This window comes from Salvelinus namaycush, chromosome 24, assembly GCF_016432855.1.
Source record: "Salvelinus namaycush isolate Seneca chromosome 24, SaNama_1.0, whole genome shotgun sequence".
NCBI lineage: Eukaryota > Metazoa > Chordata > Actinopteri > Salmoniformes > Salmonidae > Salvelinus > Salvelinus namaycush.
Window position 1 is genome coordinate 36,700,764 of NC_052330.1, and position 19,293 is coordinate 36,720,056.

Consider the following 19,293-nt stretch of genomic DNA (forward strand, 5'->3'; position numbering starts at 1 on the left):
ACCTACCTGCCCCTACCCAGAGCCCCCCTCACCCAGCAACTCAGGTAACTACCTACCTGCCCCTACCCAGAACCCCCGTCACCCAGCAACTCAGGTAACTACCTACCGGCCCCTACCCAGAGCCCCTCTCACCCAGCAACTCAGGTAACTACCTACCTGGCCCTACCCAGAGCCCCCCTCACCCAGCAACTCAGGTAACTACCTACCTGCCCCTACCCAGAGCCCCCCTCACCCAGCAACTCAGGTAACTACCTACCTGCCCCTACCCAGAACCCCCTCTCACCCAGCAACTCAGGTAACTACCTACCTGCCCCTACCCAGAGCCCCCCTCACCCAGCAACTCAGGTAACTACCTACCTGCCCCTACCCAGAGCCCCCTTCACCCAGCAACTCAGGTAACTACCTACCTGCCCCTACCCAGGGGCCGATTGCACCAGTTGGGCGTTTTAAATGCTAGTTCAGGTGTAGCTACGTCCGACTTGGGGATCAGAATTTACACCTATTTGCACCAATCAAAAAAATAAGAATAGGTGTAACTGATGCTTCATAATGATGGTTGCTAGGCAGCCCCCATTACTAGGCTTGTGCCAGTTGTAGACTTTGTCCCATCACTTTACAAAGCATGTACCACATCTGGATGGAACAATCAATAATTACTGTGGGAATTTTTATTTTACCTTTTATTTAACTAGGCAAGTTCGTTAATAACAAATTCTTATTTTCAATGACGGCCTAGGAACAGTGGGTTAACTGCCTTGTTCAGGGGCAGAAAGACAGATTTTTACCTTGTCAGCTCGGGGACTTGATCTTGCCACCTTTCAGTTACTGGCCCAACGCTCTAACCACTAGGCTACCCTGCCGCCCCAATGAATATCACTGAGTTAAGAAAATATTGGAATTAAGTAGGCTAATGCAATTGAAGGCCTTTGTCATATTGTTACTTACTAACACTTCCAAAGTTATCCAACCGTTTTAAATACTTTAAAGCAGTTTGTCGTGCGTGTTCAACTCTAAATTTCAGCAACGTTATGATTGGGACAGCGTTATCGCTCTGCTTTGAGGCGAGCGTCGGGGGACTCATCTTGATAAATCGATGTCCGATTTTAGTGTTTTCACCGAATCACTATTTGGATATTTGGTCACAATTAAAGCTGGGGAAATGTTGGCTGAGTTGCGTGTTCATGATGCTAATCTTTAGTCTAGTTTGCTCATCTAACAGTGCCATCAGAACATTTTAGCTAGCATGTTATGTAGCCTAGTATAACAGGTGGGTTATTTCTCTTCACTGGCGTAGTAGCCTCGGCTATATCATGACTGAAAGTCCTTGACTTCTGATCGTCAATCATTGTGATTTTTGTTTCGCTGAATGTCTGTCTGTATACAGTATTTGGTTATTTGATCTCTGACTGGGCAAATACGTAAGTGGAGGTGTCAGTTCATGTATTTGTTTGCTAATATCTGATCAGACACATTTACCGATGTAGCATAAACCAAGTGTTTTATTGACTTGTGCATAGGAAACTCAAAGCCCGCGGAGGTTGTGAAATATGAACATGAGACTCGCACCCTTTTGAAAAATATAGATTTTCTGTGCATATCATGAAACGAGTTAGCTCATGAAAGGGTTTACGCACCAGGTGGTGTAACAGATCTGATTTTTAGGTCCGGCGTAGAGCAGATTTCCCGTCGGACGTAGAGTTACGACTGGTGCAACCAGAGGTATTTAGAGAGAGTCTCTATGGCTCTGCCTATGGACACTGTTCCCATCTGAACCGTTCTCAAATATTCTTAATGTTCTGGGATTGTTTTTAACAGCGATTATAAACTGGGTGGTTCGAACCCTGAATGCTGATTGGCTGACAGGAATGGTATATCAGACCATAACAGTGGTTGTAGAATGAGCGTGTTTTTGCCTCTTTATTTAAATACAGTTATCCTGATGGATAATACTGTCTTCTAGCTAAATGTCTGCATCATGTATTGTAATTTCTATATAATACTGAGGTAGGACTAAGTAGAATACGTCTCATATTACATGGCTAACCCTTTCTACTAAAAGTCTTTCTGTGATCTGATTGGTGATAAATTGGATCTCGGCAAGTGGTTGTTTATTTGTTTGGTTCTGTCTGTGATCTGATGGGTAATTGTTTGGTTCTGTCTGTGATCTGATGGGTAATTGTTTGGTTCTGTCTGTGATCTGATGGGTAATTGTTTGGTTCTGTCTGTGATCTGATGGGTAATTGTTTGGTTCTGTCTGTGATCTGATGGGTAATTGTTTGGTTCTGTCTGTGATCTGATGGGTAATTGTTTGGTTCTGTCTGTGATCTGATGGGTAATTGTTTGGTTCTGTCTGTGATCTGATGGGTAATTGTTTGGTTCTGTCTGTGATCTGATGGGTAATTGTTTGGTTCTGTCTGTGATCTGATGGGTAATTGTTTGGTTCTGTCTGTGATCTGATGGGTAATTGTTTGGTTCTGTCTGTGATCTGATGGGTAATTGTTTGGTTCTGTCTGTGATCTGATGGGTAATTGTTTGGTTCTGTCTGTGATCTGATGGGTAATTGTTTGGTTCTGTCTGTGATCTGATGGGTAATTGTTTGGTTCTGTCTGTGATCTGATGGGTAATTGTTTGGTTCTGTCTGTGATCTGATGGGTAATTGTTTGGTTCTGTCTGTGATCTGATGGGTAATTGTTTGGTTCTGTCTGTGATCTGATGGGTAATTGTTTGGTTCTGTCTGTGATCTGATGGGTAATTGTTTGGTTCTGTCTGTCAGCATTCCCTCTACAGTGATCCACCCCTCCATCGTGCGGTTGGGTCTGCAGTATTCCCAGGGCATTGTGGCAGGATCCAACGCTCGCTCTGTGGCCCTGCTCCATGCTTTTAAACAGGTACAGTACTACTGACCCCCAGACCTGCTCTTAGTTAACCCCCTAGAGTCTATTGATGCGCCGGTGAGTCAATCTAAGTTGCATAACAAACAAATCCACATCAAAACTCGTCAGTTTCAGCTAAAAAAGTTGTTATTTTGCATTGGATGTGTCTCAATCCACCAGTGTCGCACTTCCACATCAGCGGTGTTCGTCAGACCAGGAGACGTCCCGAAAATCGTTCTTCTCACAAAAACGACCGGTTTCACCTACAAACTATTACGACCATTTTCTTTTTCTCTCTAACTAATGGAATTATGAATCTAGCTTGGTGCCTAACACCCCCAAAAAGGGGGTTAACTATGTGTACAATGTGTATATAGGACAGACACTTTAACATCTTGTTTCTTATGGTGTATTTTTTGGACTGGCCTTTTTGCCATTTCTGAATGTGTTATTCAATGCGTTTCAATAGGGTATAGTGGTAAAGGCCAGATTCAATATTTTATTAAATCATTGTTAAAGTATTTAATAAAATATTGAATATATATATATATATAAATCAATACTTAATATTTTTTTACTACCAAAAGGGGTCCTACAATTCTAAATCAAATAGCTATAGTATGACCATCTTAAAATAATTCCATATGTCAGCCGAGACCCCCCCCCCACCCTCTCCTCCCCAACGTCTTAGACTCTAAGGAAATATGTTCCAGTCCTCACTCTGTGGCCCTGCTCTACTTTTAAACGGGTACTTCCATTCCCCCCCCCCCATACTCACTGACATTGAAGTGTCTTACATTCCCCACATCCATCAGTCTCTTAAGAAATATTTTTTTTGGGGGGGTGCTATGTATGCACGCGGGTGATTGTATACGACTATACATCTGCCTACAGGTGATCAGGGACTACACTACTCCACCCAATGAAGAGCTGTCCAGAGATCTGGTCAACAAACTGAAGCCTTATATCAGGTACAGGGTCCTCATAACACTATCTGTGAAATACTATGTTTATACAGTGCATTCGGAAAGTATTCAGACCCCTTACCCTTTTCCCACATTTTGTGACGTTAAAGCCTTGTTCTAAAATTGATTAAATCCCCCCCCCCCCCCCCCTCATCAATCTACACACAAAACCCCATAATGACAATATGAAAACTGTTTTTTATAAATTTTTGCAAATGTATTACTAATTTAAAAAAACATATAGTATTCAGACCCTTTGCTGTGAAACTCGAAATTGAGCTCAGGTGCATCCTGTTTCCATTGATCATCCTTGAGATGTTTCTACAACTTCATTGGAGTCCACCTGTGGTCAATTTAATTGATTGGACATGATTTGGAAAAGCACACACCTGTCTATATAAGGTCTCACAGTTGACAGTGTATGTCAGAGCAAAAACCAAGCCATGAGGTTGAAGGAATTGTCCGTGGAGCTCTGAGACAGGATTGTGTCAAGGCACAGATCTGGGGAAGGGTACCAAAACATTACTGCAGCATTGAAGGTCCCCAAGAAAAGTGGCCTCCATCATTCTAAAATGGAAGATGTTTGGAACCACCAAGACTCTTCCTAGAGCTGGCCGCCCGGCCAAACTGAGCAATCGGGGGAGAAAAGGGCCTTGGTCAGGGAGGTGACCAAGAAACCGATGGTCACTCTGACAGAGGTCTAGAGTTCCTCTGTGGAGATGGTTGTCCTTCTGGAAGGTTCTCCCATCTCTGGGGCACTCCACCAATCAGGCCTCTATGGTAGAGTGGCCAGACGGAAGCCACTCTTCAGTAAAAAGAACATGACAGCCAGCTTGGGATTTGCCGAAAGGCACCTAAAGGACTCTGAGTGAAACAAGATTCTCAGGTCTGATGAAACTAAGATTGAACTCTTTGGCCTGAATGCCAAGCGTCACGTCTGGAGGAAACCTGGCACCATACCTACGGTGAAGCGTGGTGGTGGCAGCATCATGCTGTGGGGATGTTTTTCAGTGGCAGGGACTGGGAGACTAGTCAGGATCGAGGGAAAGATGAACGGAGCAAAGTACAGAGAGATCCTTGATGAAAACCTGCTCCAGAGCGCTTGGGACCTCAGACTGGGGGCGAAGGTTCAACTTCCAACAGGACAACGACCCTAAGAACACAGCCAAGACAACACAGGAGTGGCTTCGGGACAAGTCTCTGAATGTCCTTGAGTGGCCCAGCCAGAGCCCGGACTTGAACCTGATCGAACACCTCTGGAGAGACCTGAAAATAGCTGTGCAGCGACGCTCCCCATCCAACCTGACAGAACTTGAGAGGATCCGCAGAGAAGAATGATAGAAACTCCCCAAATAGAGGTGTGCCAAACTTGTAGCTTCATACCCAAGACTTGAGGCTGTAATCGCTGCCAAAGGTGCGTCAAGAAAGGCCTGAGTAAAGGGTCTGAATACTTGTTCTTTTTTATTTGTACATTTGCAAAAATGTGTCAAGTTTTTGCTTTGTCATTATGGGGTATTGTGATGTCATTATGGGGTATTGTGATGTCATTATGGGGTATTGTGTGTAGATTGAGGAGGGGGGGGGAAACTATTTAATCCATTTTAGAGTAAGGCTGTAACGTAACAATGTGGAAAAAGTCAAGGTGTCTGAATTCTTTCTGAATGCACTGTGTGTCACATCTTACTGTGGAACTAGCATCTTGTGAATCGTGTCTCAGGGTTGAGCTTTTACCACCATGTTGTTGTTGCCGCAGCTTTCTCAATCAATGTCGACCTCTGTCAGCGAGCATGGGCAACGCAATCAAGTACATCAAGAAAGAAATCTCCAATATTCCTAGCCAATGCAAAGAGGAGGAGGTAAATACAGTGTGTTACGAGGCCAGGTTGTGACCAGAAAGACTCATGTTTCACTCATCATATCCATATTATGTCTATGGTCATTTTGTCTCTCTCTCATCCCCATTTGGTCATTTTGTCTCTCTCTCACCCCCATGTGGTAATTTTGTCTCTCTCTCTCTCTCTCTCTCTCTCTCTCACTCCCATGTGGTCATTTTGTCTCTCTCTCACTCCCATGTGGTCATTTTGTCTCTCTCTCTCTCACTCCCATGTGGTCATTTTGTCTCTCTCTCTCACCCCATGTGGTCATTTTGTTTCTCTCTCTCTCACCCCATGTGGTCATTTTGTTTCTCTCTCTCTCACCCCATGTGGTCATTTTGTTTCTCTCTCTCTCACCCCATGTGGTCATTTTGTTTCTCTCTCTCTCACCACATGTGGTCATTTTGTTTCTCTCTCTCTCACCCCATGTGGTCATTTTGTTTCTCTCTCTCTCACCCCCATGTGGTCATTTTGTTTCTCTCTCTCTCACCCCCATGTGGTCATTTTGTGTCTCTCTCTCTCACCCCATGTGGTCATTTTATTTCTCTCTCTCTCACCCCCATGTGGTCATTTTACCTCTCTCTCTCAACCCCCCCCCCCCCCCCCACCCACCCACCCACCCTTGTGGTCATTTTGTCTCTCTCCCCCCCCTATAGGCGAAGACCAAACTGCTGCAGTGTATAGACCGTTACATAGAGGAGAAGATAGTTCTGGCAGCCAAGGCCATATCTAAATACGCTATAGAGAAGATCAGTGATGGAGACATCATTCTAGTTTATGGATGGTAAGAAAATAATAATGACTTTTAATCAAGAGGCCTCTTAGGGCCGGTCACCTGGACACTGATTAAGCCGAGTTAAATAGCACGGTCAATTGAGAATGTCCATTGAAATAGCTTTTCAGTCCAGGCCTAATCTTAATCTGTGTCTGGGAAACCGCTCCAAGGTGTTAATGACTAAGTGGAAACCGCTCCATGGTGTTAATGACTAAGTGGAAACCGCTCCATGGTGTTAATGACTAAGTGGAAACCGCTCCATGGTGTTAATGACTAAGTGGAAACCGCTCCAAGGTGTTAATGACTAAGTGGAAACCGCTCCATGGTGTTAATGACTAAGTGGAAACCGCTCCAAGGTGTTAATGATTAATGACTTAAATGCACCCACCTGGTGTCCCAGGTCTAAATCAGTCCCTGATTAGAGGGGAATCACCCACCTGGTGTCCCAGGTCTAAATCAGTCCCTGATTAGAGGGGAATCACCCACCTGGTGTCCCAGGTCTAAATCAGTCCCTGATTAGAGGGGAATCACCCACCTGGTGTCCCAGGTCTAAATCAGTCCCTGATTAGAGGGGAATCACCCACCTGGTGTCCCAGGTCTAAATCAGTCCCTGATTAGAGGGGAACAGTGGACAAAAATCCAGTGGAACTGGCTTTGAGGTCCAGAGTTGAGTTTGAGGGGTTAGGGGTCGGTACAATCCAGTAGAATCCAGGCCTGCGTCCCTTCGCCTCCCTTAGCAGATCTGGGACCAGGCTAGGGGTCAGTAAGGAACTCATCAGTTCTTGATGTCATATCCTGTCCTTCCGTAGCTCGTCCCTGGTGAACCACATCCTGTGCGAGGCGTTTGAGAAGAGCAGGAAGTTCCGTGTTATTGTGGTGGACAGCCGGCCTCGTCTGGAGGGAAGGGAGGCTCTGAGACGTCTCGTACAGAGAGGCATCAGCTGCACCTACGTCCTGATTTCTGCCCTCTCATACATACTACCTGAGGTAACCTAGTCCTCATCTCTGCCCTCATACATACTACCTGAGGTAACCTCGTCCTCATCTCTGTCCTCATACATACTACCTGAGGTAACCTAGTCCTCATCTCTGCCCTCTCATACATACTACCTGAGGTAACCTCGTCCTCTTCTCTGCTCTCATACATACTACCTGAGGTAACCTAGTCCTCATCTCTGCCCTCTCATACATACTACCTGAGGTAACCTAGTCCTCATACATACTACCTGAGGTAACCTAGTCCTCATACATACTACCTGAGGTAACCTAGTCCTCATCTCTGCCCTCTCATACATACTACCTGAGGTAACCTAGTCCTCATCTCTGCCCTCTCATACATACTACCTGAGGTAACCTAGTCCTCATCTCTGCCCTCTCATACATACTACCTGAGGTAACCTAGTCCTCATCTCTGCCCTCATACATACTACCTGAGGTAACCTAGTCCTCATCTCTGCCCTCTCATACATACTACCTGAGGTAACCTAGTCCTCATACATACTACCTGAGGTAACCTAGTCCTCATCTCTGTCCTCATACATACTACCTGAGGTAACCTAGTCCTCATCTCTGCCCTCTCATACATACTACCTGAGGTAACCTAGTCCTCATCTCTGCCCTCTCATACATACTACCTGAGGTAACCTAGTCCTCATTTCTGCCCTCTCATACATGCTACCTGAGGTAACCTAGTCCTCATCTCTGCCCTCTCATACATGCTACCTGAGGTAACCTAGTCCTCATCTCTGCCCTCTCATACATACTACCTGAGGTAACCTAGTCCTCATCTCTGCCCTCATACATACTACCTGAGGTAACCTAGTCCTCATCTTTGCCCTCTCATACATACTACCTGAGGTAACCTAGTCCTCATCTCTGCCCTCTCATATATACTACCTGAGGTAACCTAGTCCTCATCTCTGCCCTCTCATACATACTACCTGAGGTAACCTAGTCCTCATACATACTACCTGAGGTAACCTAGTCCTCATCTCTGTCCTCATACATACTACCTGAGGTAACCTAGTCCTCATCTCTGCCCTCTCATACATACTACCTGAGGTAACCTAGTCCTCATCTCTGCCCTCATACATACTACCTGAGGTAACCTAGTCCTCATCTCTGCCCTCTCATACATACTACCTGAGGTAACCTCGTCCTCATCTCTGTCCTCATACATACTGTTAGGGTTGCGAAAGTTCAACTGAGATAGGAACAATAGTACACCTGAACTTGGTTAAAATAATTGTTTAATTCAAAAGTTAATAAATGGCAAATACAATTTCCGTATATACGGGTTCAATGTTTCATCACGCAGGATAAGACAGAGAACTGATTTGTTTCTGACAAAGATATTATATTATACTCTGACAGAGGTTAGTTCCCACTTCCGAGCCGGCCTGTCAGAGTAGAGACTGGGCGTGGTTTAGACTTACCCAGCCTATCGTTGATGTTGGCGCCTTAAGCCAGTCCTGGCCCCTTAGCGCATGTGATGTCCCGACGCTGTTGCTGTGTAGATTACGCTCCTTCACCCCAAAGACTGAGGTCAGACAGTTTTATAACATTGTCTGAGATATCTGCACCTGTATACAATGGCCACTGTTCGCTCAAGGCTAACTACAGCTTCCCAGCTTCTTATCTGAGCTAACTGTTACTTCCAGCACACACACACAGACATCCAGGCGCCCAGAACAACAGGTTGTCAATATCAAATCACGTTTGTTATAGTATTCAATCACATATAATACAGTTGCTAATCACGTTTGTTATAGTATTGGGTTATAGTGCATGACTCAGAACCTCACATATGTTTTTCGTGTGTATCGTTTATCTGTTATTGTCTGGTCAGCAGTCTCCTGATTCACCCCCCTCCTGTGTCTCTCTAAGATTAGCACAGTCTCGTCACCCAGTACAGCGCCCACCTGCTGATACATTTGTTTCATACCCACACATATTTCATACACACACACATTCAGACTGCTTGTTCATATCTTATGCTCAGATACATTTGTTGCAATTTCAGGCTGTGGCCTCATGGTTAGACAGAGCACTTTCAAACTTTAATGCATAAGAAGCCCTACTAGCTTATAGTTAGTTAAGCATGTCAAAAAACCTTATAAAAACCCCACAATACTACCTGAGGTAACCTAGTCCTCATCTCTGCCCTCTCATACATACTACCTGAGGTAACCTAGTCCTCATACATACTACCTGAGGTAACCTAGTCCTCATACATACTACCTGAGGTAACCTAGTCCTCATGCATACTACCTGAGGTAACCTAGTCCTCATGCATACTACCTGAGGTAACCTAGTCCTCATACATACTACCTGAGGTAACCTAGTCCTCATACATACTACCTGAGGTAACCTAGTCCTCATACATACTACCTGAGGTAACCTAGTCCTCATACATACTACCTGAGGTAACCTAGTCCTCATACATACTACCTGAGGTAACCTAGTCCTCATACATATTTATTTTATGTATATTCATATTATTTCCATAGTGATGAATACTCATGACTCTCTCTTATCTCTCTGCAGCAGACATGGAGTGAGCAATATGTTTGGAACATCAAATCGCAATAAAATCACAATATTGAATTGCAACACTTACAGGGCCTTATTCATACCCCTTGACTTATTCCACATTTTTTGTTGTCTGTCTGAATTCAAAATGGTTTTAAATGTATTTTTTTTCCTCTCACCCATCTACACACCCCCCATAATGACATCACAATACCCCATAATGACATCACAATACCCCATAATGACAAAGTGAAAACATGTTTTCAGATTTATTGAAAATTAAATACAGAAATATTTAATTTACATATGTATTCACACCCCTTTGCTATGACACTTGAAATTGAGCACACTTTCGTTTGATGATCCTTGAGATGTCACTACAACTTGATTGGCCCACCTGTGGCCAATTCAATTGTTTGGACATGATTTAGGAAGAAACACCTGTCTATGTAAGATCCCACAGATGACAGTGCATGTCAGAGCAGAACCTATATCATGAAGTCCAAAGAACTGTCCATAGATCTCTGAGATATAATTATGATGAGGCATATATCTGGGGAAGGGTATAAAACAACTCCTAGAATGTTGAAAGTTTCCAAAATCACAGTGGTTTCCATCATTGGGAAGGAAAAAATATGTAACTACCCAGACTGTCTAGAGCTGGCCGTCCGACCAAACTGAACTACCTAGACTCTGTCTAGAGCTGGCTGTCTGACCAAACTGAACTACCCAGACTCTGTCTAGAGCTGGCTGTCTGACCAAACTGAACTACCTAGACTCTGTCTAGAGCTGGCTGTCTGACCAAACTGAACTACCCAGACTGTCTAGAGCTGGCCGTCTAACCAAACTGAACTACCCAGACTCTGTCTATAGCTGGCTGTCTGACCAAACTGATCAACTTAGACTCTGTCTAGAGCTGGCCGTCTGACCAAACTGAACTACCCAGACTCTGTCTAGAGCTGGCTGTCTGACCAAACTGATCAACTTAGACTCTGTCTAGAGCTGGCTGTCTGACCAAACTGATCAACTTAGACTGTCTAGAGCTGGCTGTCTGACCAAACTGAACTACCCAGACTCTGTCTAGAGCTGGCTGTCTGACCAAACTGATCAACTTAGACTCTGTCTAGAGCTGGCCGTCCGACCAAACTGATCAACTTAGACTCTGTCTAGAGCTGGCCGTCCGACCAAACTGATCAACTGGGTAAGAAGGACCTTGGTCAGGGAGGTGACCAAGAACCCAATGACCAGTCTGACAAAACTACAGAGTTCCTTGGATGAGATGGGAGAACCTGCCAGAAGGACAACAGTCTCTACCGCACTTCACCAAGCTGGGCTTTATGGGAAAGTGGCAAGATGGAAGCCATTCCTGAGAAAAAGGCACATGACTGCACGCCTGGAGTTTGTAAAAAGGCACGTGAAAGACTGCGATCATAAGGCAAAATATTCTGTGGTCTGATGAGACAAAAATGTAACTCTTTGGCCTGAGTGCTAAGCACTATGTCTGGAGAAAACCAGGCACAGCTCATCACCTGTCCTAACACCAACCCTATCGTGAAGCATGGTGGTGGCAGCAGGGACTCGGCCACTGGTAAGGATAGAGGGAAGAATGATTGGAGCCAAATACAGGCAAATCCTTGATGAGAACCTGCTTCAGAGTGCAAACAACATTAGACTGAGGTGAAGATTTATGTTACACCAGGACAATGACCCCAAGCATACAGCCAAAGCAACACTGGAATGGCTTCAGAACAAGAATGTGAAAGTCCCTGAGTGGCCCAGACTTGAATCCCATTGAAAATCTGGAAAGACTTGAAGATTGCTGTCCACCACTGCACTCCATCTAACTTAACAGAGTTTGAGAGAATCTGCAAGGAAGAATGGGAGAAAATCCCGAAATCCAGATACAGACATACCCAAGACGACTCAAAGCTGTAATCGCCGCCAAAGGTGCTTCTTCAAAGTGTTGACTCATTGGGTGTGATTACTTATGTAAACGATATATTTCTGTATTTCATTTTCAATACATTTGCTACAATTTCTAAACATGTTTTCACCGTCATTATGGGTGAGCTACAAAATCTTTTAAATCCGTTTAGAATTCCGTCTCTTTCTGAAGGCACTGTAGAATCGTGAGAATCGCAGTAAATATCGTATCGGCACCTAAGTATCGCAATAACATCGTGTCATCCCTGGCAGTAGCCAGCCCTACCACCTGATGTGAGCACAAAATAGTTGTTTGCCTCTTTTAGAGGACTGGAGGTGTCATTGCACTGTGGAACTTTATCATTTAGGCACTTGTTGATTTTTATCACGTCGTGGGACCTCTTGTAGAAAATCCAAAAGCCCAGTGAATGGTTTTCCTTACAATGTTCTTTCGGTTTTAACTCTCTCGCTTTTCCCTGTTCTTTTAACTAACCTCCCCACAGCACATGCAACTAACTGGATGTCCGTTTTTATAAATGGTCTAATTTAACTCCAAATTCAATCATTAAACTTGCCCCTTTTCCCCCAGGTCTCTAAGGTGTTCCTGGGTGCCCATGCCCTGCTGGCTAATGGCTACGTGATGTCTCGTGTGGGCACCTCTCAGATAGCTCTGGTGGCCAGGACGTTCAACGTCCCAGTCCTGGTCTGCTGTGAAACGTACAAGTTCTGTGAGAGGGTGCAGACTGACTCCTTTGTCTCCAATGAGCTCGGTAAGGTGGCAAGCATTCATTTAGCCTTCTTGAGTGTATTATTGAATAAGTAAGGCATGAGAACCTAAGGATTATGGTGTGAGAACTCCCGACTGAGGGCTGCTCTGAGCCTAGGACCGGGAAACTCCCCCTTAAGGACTGTTATCACACAATAATTTCCGAGTTCGAGCACCTTGTTTTTTTAATAAAACAGTTAGCCAATTTTTTTTTTTTTTTTAAGATTAACCATATGTTTTCATTTAAAAACATGAACATTTTAATGAGTAAATTAGTTTTATTTCATCCTTCCACCAGACGATATATTCCGGGCAAAAGCCAGTTGTTAGTTCTGAGGTTCTAAAGTTGCTAGCCAAACAGGTTGGTCGTTAATTCTATTGGGATGTTTTAACCCAGTCGTTCATTCCATTCATTCCACGTTGCTATGCTAAACAAATCATTGGCATGTTAGCTTTATAGCATGAGGTACAAATAGGCAACAACCAGTTGATTGTCGAGTCAATAAGATGTTTATGGAGGATAGCTAGGCTAACGTTACTTCTCCTTTGCTAGCTAAAGTTAGCTAGCCAACTAAAGCTAACACACAATCACAAACAAGCAGCTGGATTGACAGCAAACTGTGCATTTTTTAGTTTGTTTGACCTTTGTTTCTATTGCCATTTCTTTTGGATATATCCATTATACTGATCCTAATAAATGAATTGGCCTGGCTCAGAGGCTGTCTGTCTCGTTCATATGCATGGCACGGTGGAGATCCAAAAGGAAAAACAAACTAACATGTTGCACGGGTCAGATAGGCTTAATCCCTGCTGTACCAAACCAAATGCTAGGCAAGAAGGATGGGAAAATAAGTCTACTCTCCATGGAAGATTAATTTTATGAATGCTTGGCTGGGCTGCAGGACAATGGATTACATTTATGAATGCTTGGCTGGGCTGGGCTGGGCTGCAGGACAATGGATTACTGTTAGTGGAATTAAATAATTCCTCTAATGTACTCATTAATTAAATTCAATCTGTCTATTTATAAGAATTTGTAAGATACTTATTAACATAAAATAGACAGGATACAGTCTTATTAAAATTAGATAATAGTGTTTATTCTCGGAGCACGCTCCCATTTGATCATAAACACAGGTTTATATACAAGATATGACGTCATAGGTTACAGAATAAGTCTCATTGTCCTGACAAATAGAAAACAGGTTCAAAAGTTCATTCCAACTTCACAGCACACACACATGACACATAATATAATCAATTATCCTGAAGGCTCACTATAATTTATTACCACTTTAGCAGACAACTCAAGATAATGGAAGACCTAAAAAGTTACCCACAGCCTTATCTAACACCTCAGGGCTAAGTTGGGTCAGTTCAACCATAGTTTAACGACCCTTTCTGCTTATTTTATGACCCACAACACAGATCTCTTTTCACCAGGCGTGCAGAGTTCAATTAGTTATAGTTTTATCTAAAGCTAGAATTTGTTTTAACTATTTATTAACAAAATTCCTAACAATTACATTTATGAATGCTTGGCTAGGCTGCAGGACAATGGATTATATTTATGAATGCTTGGCTGGGCTGCAGGACAATGGATTACATTTATGAATGCTTGGCTGGGCTGCAGGACAATGGATTACATTTATGAATGCTTGGCTCCCCACAGCACATGCAACTAACTGTATGTCCGTTTTTAGAAATGGTGGGACAGTTTATGAATGCCTGGCTGGGCCGTGGGACAGTGGATTGATACTTGAAATGGAATTATAGAATTTTGCGTGGATTATCGCCAACAACTAATGGCTATTGACCAATCAGGATCCAAACTTAGCGTTTTCTAAGTTGAAGTAAAAACCTACAGTATATAATTATCGTATTAGAGCTAATAGATGAATCTACAGTATGAAGCCACAATAATTCTGCTACCCAAGAATAGTAAAGCCCCATTTGCTCTGCTATTTGAGCCAGTAATCAGCCTGTTACCAACCCTTAGTAAACTTTTGGGAAAAAATGTATTTTACAAAATACAATGCTATTTTACTGTAAACAAATTGACAACAGGCTTTCAGCACGCTTATAGGGAAGGATGTTCAAGCACAGGACTTACACAAATGACTGATGATTGGCTGAGAGAAATTGTTGAGAAAAAGATTGGGGCTGTTTTATTAGACTTCAGTGCGGCTTTTGACATTATCGATCATAGTCTGCTGCTGGAAAAACGTATGTGTTATGGCTTTACACCCCCTGCTATATTGTGGATAAAGAGTTACCTGTCTAACAGAACACAGAGGGTGTTCTTTAATGGAAGCCTCTCCAACATAATCCAGGTAGAATCAGGCATTCCCCAGGGCAGCTGTCTAGGCCCATTACTTTTTAAATCTTTATTAATGACCTGCCACTGGCTCTCGGTAAAACCGGTGCACCAATGTATGCGGATGACTCAACACTATACATATCAGCTACTACAGTGACTGAAATCACTGCAACACTTATCAAAGAGTTGCAGTTAGTTTCAGAGTGCGTGGCAAGGAATAATTTAGTCCTAAATATTTCTAAAACTAAAAGCATTGTATTTGGGACAAATCATTCACTAAACCCTAAACCTCGACTAAATCTTGTAATAAATAATGTGGTAATTGAGCAAGTTGAGGTGACTAAACTGCTTGGAGTAACCCTGGATTGTAAACTGTCATGGTAAAAATATGTTGATGTAACAGTAGCTAAGATGGGGAGAAGTCTGTCCATAATAAAGCGCTGCTCTGCCTTCTTAACAGCACTATCAACAAGGCAGGTCCTACAGGCCTTAGTTTTGTCGCACCTGGACTACTGTTCAGTCGTGTGGTTAGGTGCCACAGAGGGACATCGGAAAATTACAATTGGCTCAGAACAGGGCAGCATGACTGTCTCTTGGATGTACACAGAAAGCTAACATTAACAATATGCACGTCAATCTCTCATGGCTCAAAGTAGAGAGAGATTGACTTCATCACTACTTGTTTTTGTAAGAAGTGTTGACATCCTGAATGCACCGAACTGTCTGTTTAAACTACTAGCACACAGCTCAGACACACATGCATATACCCCACAAGACATGCCACCAGAGGTCTCTTCACAATCCCCAAGTCCAGAACAGACTATGGGAGGTAGACAGTACTACATAGAGCCATGACTACATGGAACTCTATTCTACATCAGGTAACTGATGCAAGCAGTAGACTCAGATTTAAGAAAGAGGTAAAAATACACCTTATGGAACAGCGGGGACTGTGAAGAGACACACACACACAGGTACAGACACATGATAATACACACACTCTACACACATGTACGTTGTATTGTATATATGTGGTAGTACAGTAGTGGCCTGAAGGAACACACTAAATGTATTGGATAAAGTGTAATGTCATGTCATATTTGAAATTGTATACAACTGCCTTAATGTCGCTGGACCCCAGGAAGAGTAGCTGCTGCCTTGGCAGGAATTAATGGATCTCCATAATAAACCCCAGGGAGAGTAGCTGCTGCCTTGGCAGGAATTAATGGATCTCCATAATAAACCCCAGGGAGAGTAGCTGCTGCCTTGGCAGGAACTAATGGGGATCCATAATAAACCCCAGGAAGAGTAGCTGCTGCCTTGGCAGGAACTAATGGGGATCCATAATAAACCCCAGGGAGAGTAGCTGCTGCCTTGACAGGAACTAATGGGGATCTATAATAAACCCCAGGAAGAGTAGCTGCTGCCTTGACAGGAACTAATGGGGATCCATAATAAACCCCAGGAAGAGTAGCTGCTGCCTTGGCAGGAATGAATGGGTATCCATAATAAATCCCAGGAAGAGTAGCTGCTGCCTTGGCAGGAATTAATGGGGATCCATAATAAACCCCAGGAAGAGTAGCTGCTGCCTTGGCAGGAATTAATGGGGATCCATAATAAACCCCAGGAAGAGTAGCTGCTGCCTTGGCAGGAATGAATGGGGCTCCATAATAAACCCCAGGAAAAGTAGCTGCTGCCTTGGCAGGAACTAATGGGGATCCATAATAAACCCCAGGAAGAGTAGCTGCTGCCTTGACAGGAATTAATGGGGATCCATAATAAACCCCAGGAAGAGTAGCTGTTGCCTTGACAGGAACTAATGGGGATCCATTATAAACCCCAGGAAGAGTAGCTGCTGCCTTGGCAGGAACTAATGGGGATCCATAATAAACCCCAGGAAGAGTAGCTGCTGCCTTGACAGGAACTAATGGGGATCCATTATAAACCCCAGGAAGAGTAGCTGCAGCCTTGACAGGAACTAATGGGGATCCATAATAAACCCCAGGAAGAGTAGCTGCAGCCTTGACAGGAACTAATGGGGATCTATAATAAACCCCAGGAAGAGTAGCTGCTGCCTTGACAGGAACTAATGGGGATCCATAATAAACCCCAGGAAGAGTAGCTGCTGCCTTGGCAGGAATGAATGGGTATCCATAATAAATCCCAGGAAGAGTAGCTGCTGCCTTGGCAGGAATTAATGGGGATCCATAATAAACCCCAGGAAGAGTAGCTGCTGCCTTGGCAGGAATTAATGGGGATCCATAATAAACCCCAGGAAGAGTAGCTGCTGCCTTGGCAGGAATGAATGGGGCTCCATAATAAACCCCAGGAAAAGTAGCTGCTGCCTTGGCAGGAACTAATGGGGATCCATAATAAACCCCAGGAAGAGTAGCTGCTGCCTTGACAGGAATTAATGGGGATCCATAATAAACCCCAGGAAGAGTAGCTGCTGCCTTGACAGGAACTAATGGGGATCCATTATAAACCCCAGGAAGAGTAGCTGCTGCCTTGGCAGGAACTAATGGGGATCCATAATAAACCCCAGGAAGAGTAGCTGCTGCCTTGACAGGAACTAATGGGGATCCATAATAAACCCCAGGAAGAGTAGCTGCAGCCTTGACAGGAACTAATGGGGATCTTTAATAAATACAATAGAATGAAATGTTTTAGTTGATGAGTTTGGGTCGTTTCCTTTCTACTTCCTGGTAACCTAGATATGGATCCTTGGTCATTGTTTTATTTAAACTCGGCAAGTCAGTTAAGAACAAATTCTTATTTACAATGAGGTAACCCGGATGATGCTGGGACAATTGTGCGCCACTCTATGGGACTCCCAATCACGGCCGTTTGTGATACAGCCTGGAATCGAACCAGGGTCTGTAGTGACGCCTCTAGCGCTGAGATGTAACCTAGATAGGGATCTGTAATATGAACTTCGATCAACACAATTATCCAGATATTAAAAATGATCTTCCTGACTTGAATAGAAACATCAGTAGCAATGCAACACTCACAAACCCTCTTTTTTTTTTTTTTTTCCTCAGATGACCCCGATGACCTGATGGTGACCCGGAAGGGGAAGACCCAGCTGGAGAACTGGCAGGACGTCAGCTCCCTGGGTCTGTTGAACCTGGTCTACGACGTCACACCACCAGACTTTGTGGACCTGGTCATCACAGACCTGGGCATGATCCCGTGCACCTCAGTTCCTGTTGTTCTCAGGGTCAAAAACCTGGACCAGTAAGAGATGGAAGGGGAATGACGCAGGGTAGAGTCGCAGACTGATGATGCATCTGACTTGATGTGGTGTTCTATAAGAAGCACTTGTGTTTGAGAGTTGTAAGCTATGGGCACCCTATTCTCTATATAGTGTACTTTATTAGGTCATACGGTTCCAAAATGGGAGTGTACACTTATGTTTCCGATGACCATTCTAGAATGCATGGACCTACCAAATACATTGTTTTAATTGTTAGTGTTGATATTGGACCGGGTCTTTAGACTCTCCATTTGCTCAGTCTTTCTACATGCTAGGCTATATCCACTGTAACAGCTGGCCATAAAAAAAGACTACAGAAGTGTTCTACTCTGAGCAGGCATTCACACCTGCACTTTTAGCATGTAATAAATATCAGAAATGGCACATTATTTTTTTAAACGAGTTTCCTGTGTGTTCTTTTGACAGTGTTGACGATAAAGGGTTTGGCCTGTGGGGTGGGTAGAAGGTATAGGGAACCGGTCCCACATAGCATCTCAGTGTAGGAGAGTTGACCTGGTATCTCTCCATACAATTGTATTCATTATGATCAAAAAGACTAAATTGACTCTAAATCAGCACTCCTACTCAGCCTGTGGATACGGGCTTGATCAAAGGAAAATCTCAAAACGGCAGACGTGGCAATGAAGTCCCAAGATTTCTGTTTTTGAGCGTTTTCAAAGTTATTTCAAATAATGTTATTTTTGTTGCTGTAGGTGTGTATCCTAAATGCTGTATCCTCATTCAAACTACAGAAAAAACATTTGACCTGTTCTGATTTAATTAGGTACTGCTGTGGCTTAAAACACCTATTATGAAGTTTTAGTCTTAGTAACCATGATTGGAACATACATTGAGTTCCAGTTTATGTTGAATGTAATAGACAACACTGTTGGAAGAAAAGAGAATGTCTCTTTTTAATGACTTTTCTATAGTGTTCCATAACGTATCTATCGCAGAGAGGTTTTATTAGAGAGAGAGAGAGATCAAACACAACTAGTTTTCAATGA

General features: G+C 43.6%; 1 protein-coding gene across 1 annotated transcript in view; it reads left to right on the forward strand.

Moving 5' to 3' along the window:
- Positions 1-18,688, forward strand: part of eif2b4 (eukaryotic translation initiation factor 2B, subunit 4 delta) — a 33,740-nt gene extending 15,052 nt beyond the window's left edge. The window contains exons 7-13 of the mRNA XM_038962529.1: positions 2,774-2,888; positions 3,768-3,844; positions 5,592-5,694; positions 6,369-6,496; positions 7,297-7,474; positions 12,531-12,711; positions 18,072-18,688. Coding sequence (XP_038818457.1) covers positions 2,774-2,888; positions 3,768-3,844; positions 5,592-5,694; positions 6,369-6,496; positions 7,297-7,474; positions 12,531-12,711; positions 18,072-18,271 — 982 coding nt within the window. The 3' untranslated portion in view covers positions 18,272-18,688. The remainder of the gene's footprint in view (positions 1-2,773; positions 2,889-3,767; positions 3,845-5,591; positions 5,695-6,368; positions 6,497-7,296; positions 7,475-12,530; positions 12,712-18,071) is intronic.
- The last annotated feature ends 605 nt before the right edge of the window (positions 18,689-19,293 follow it).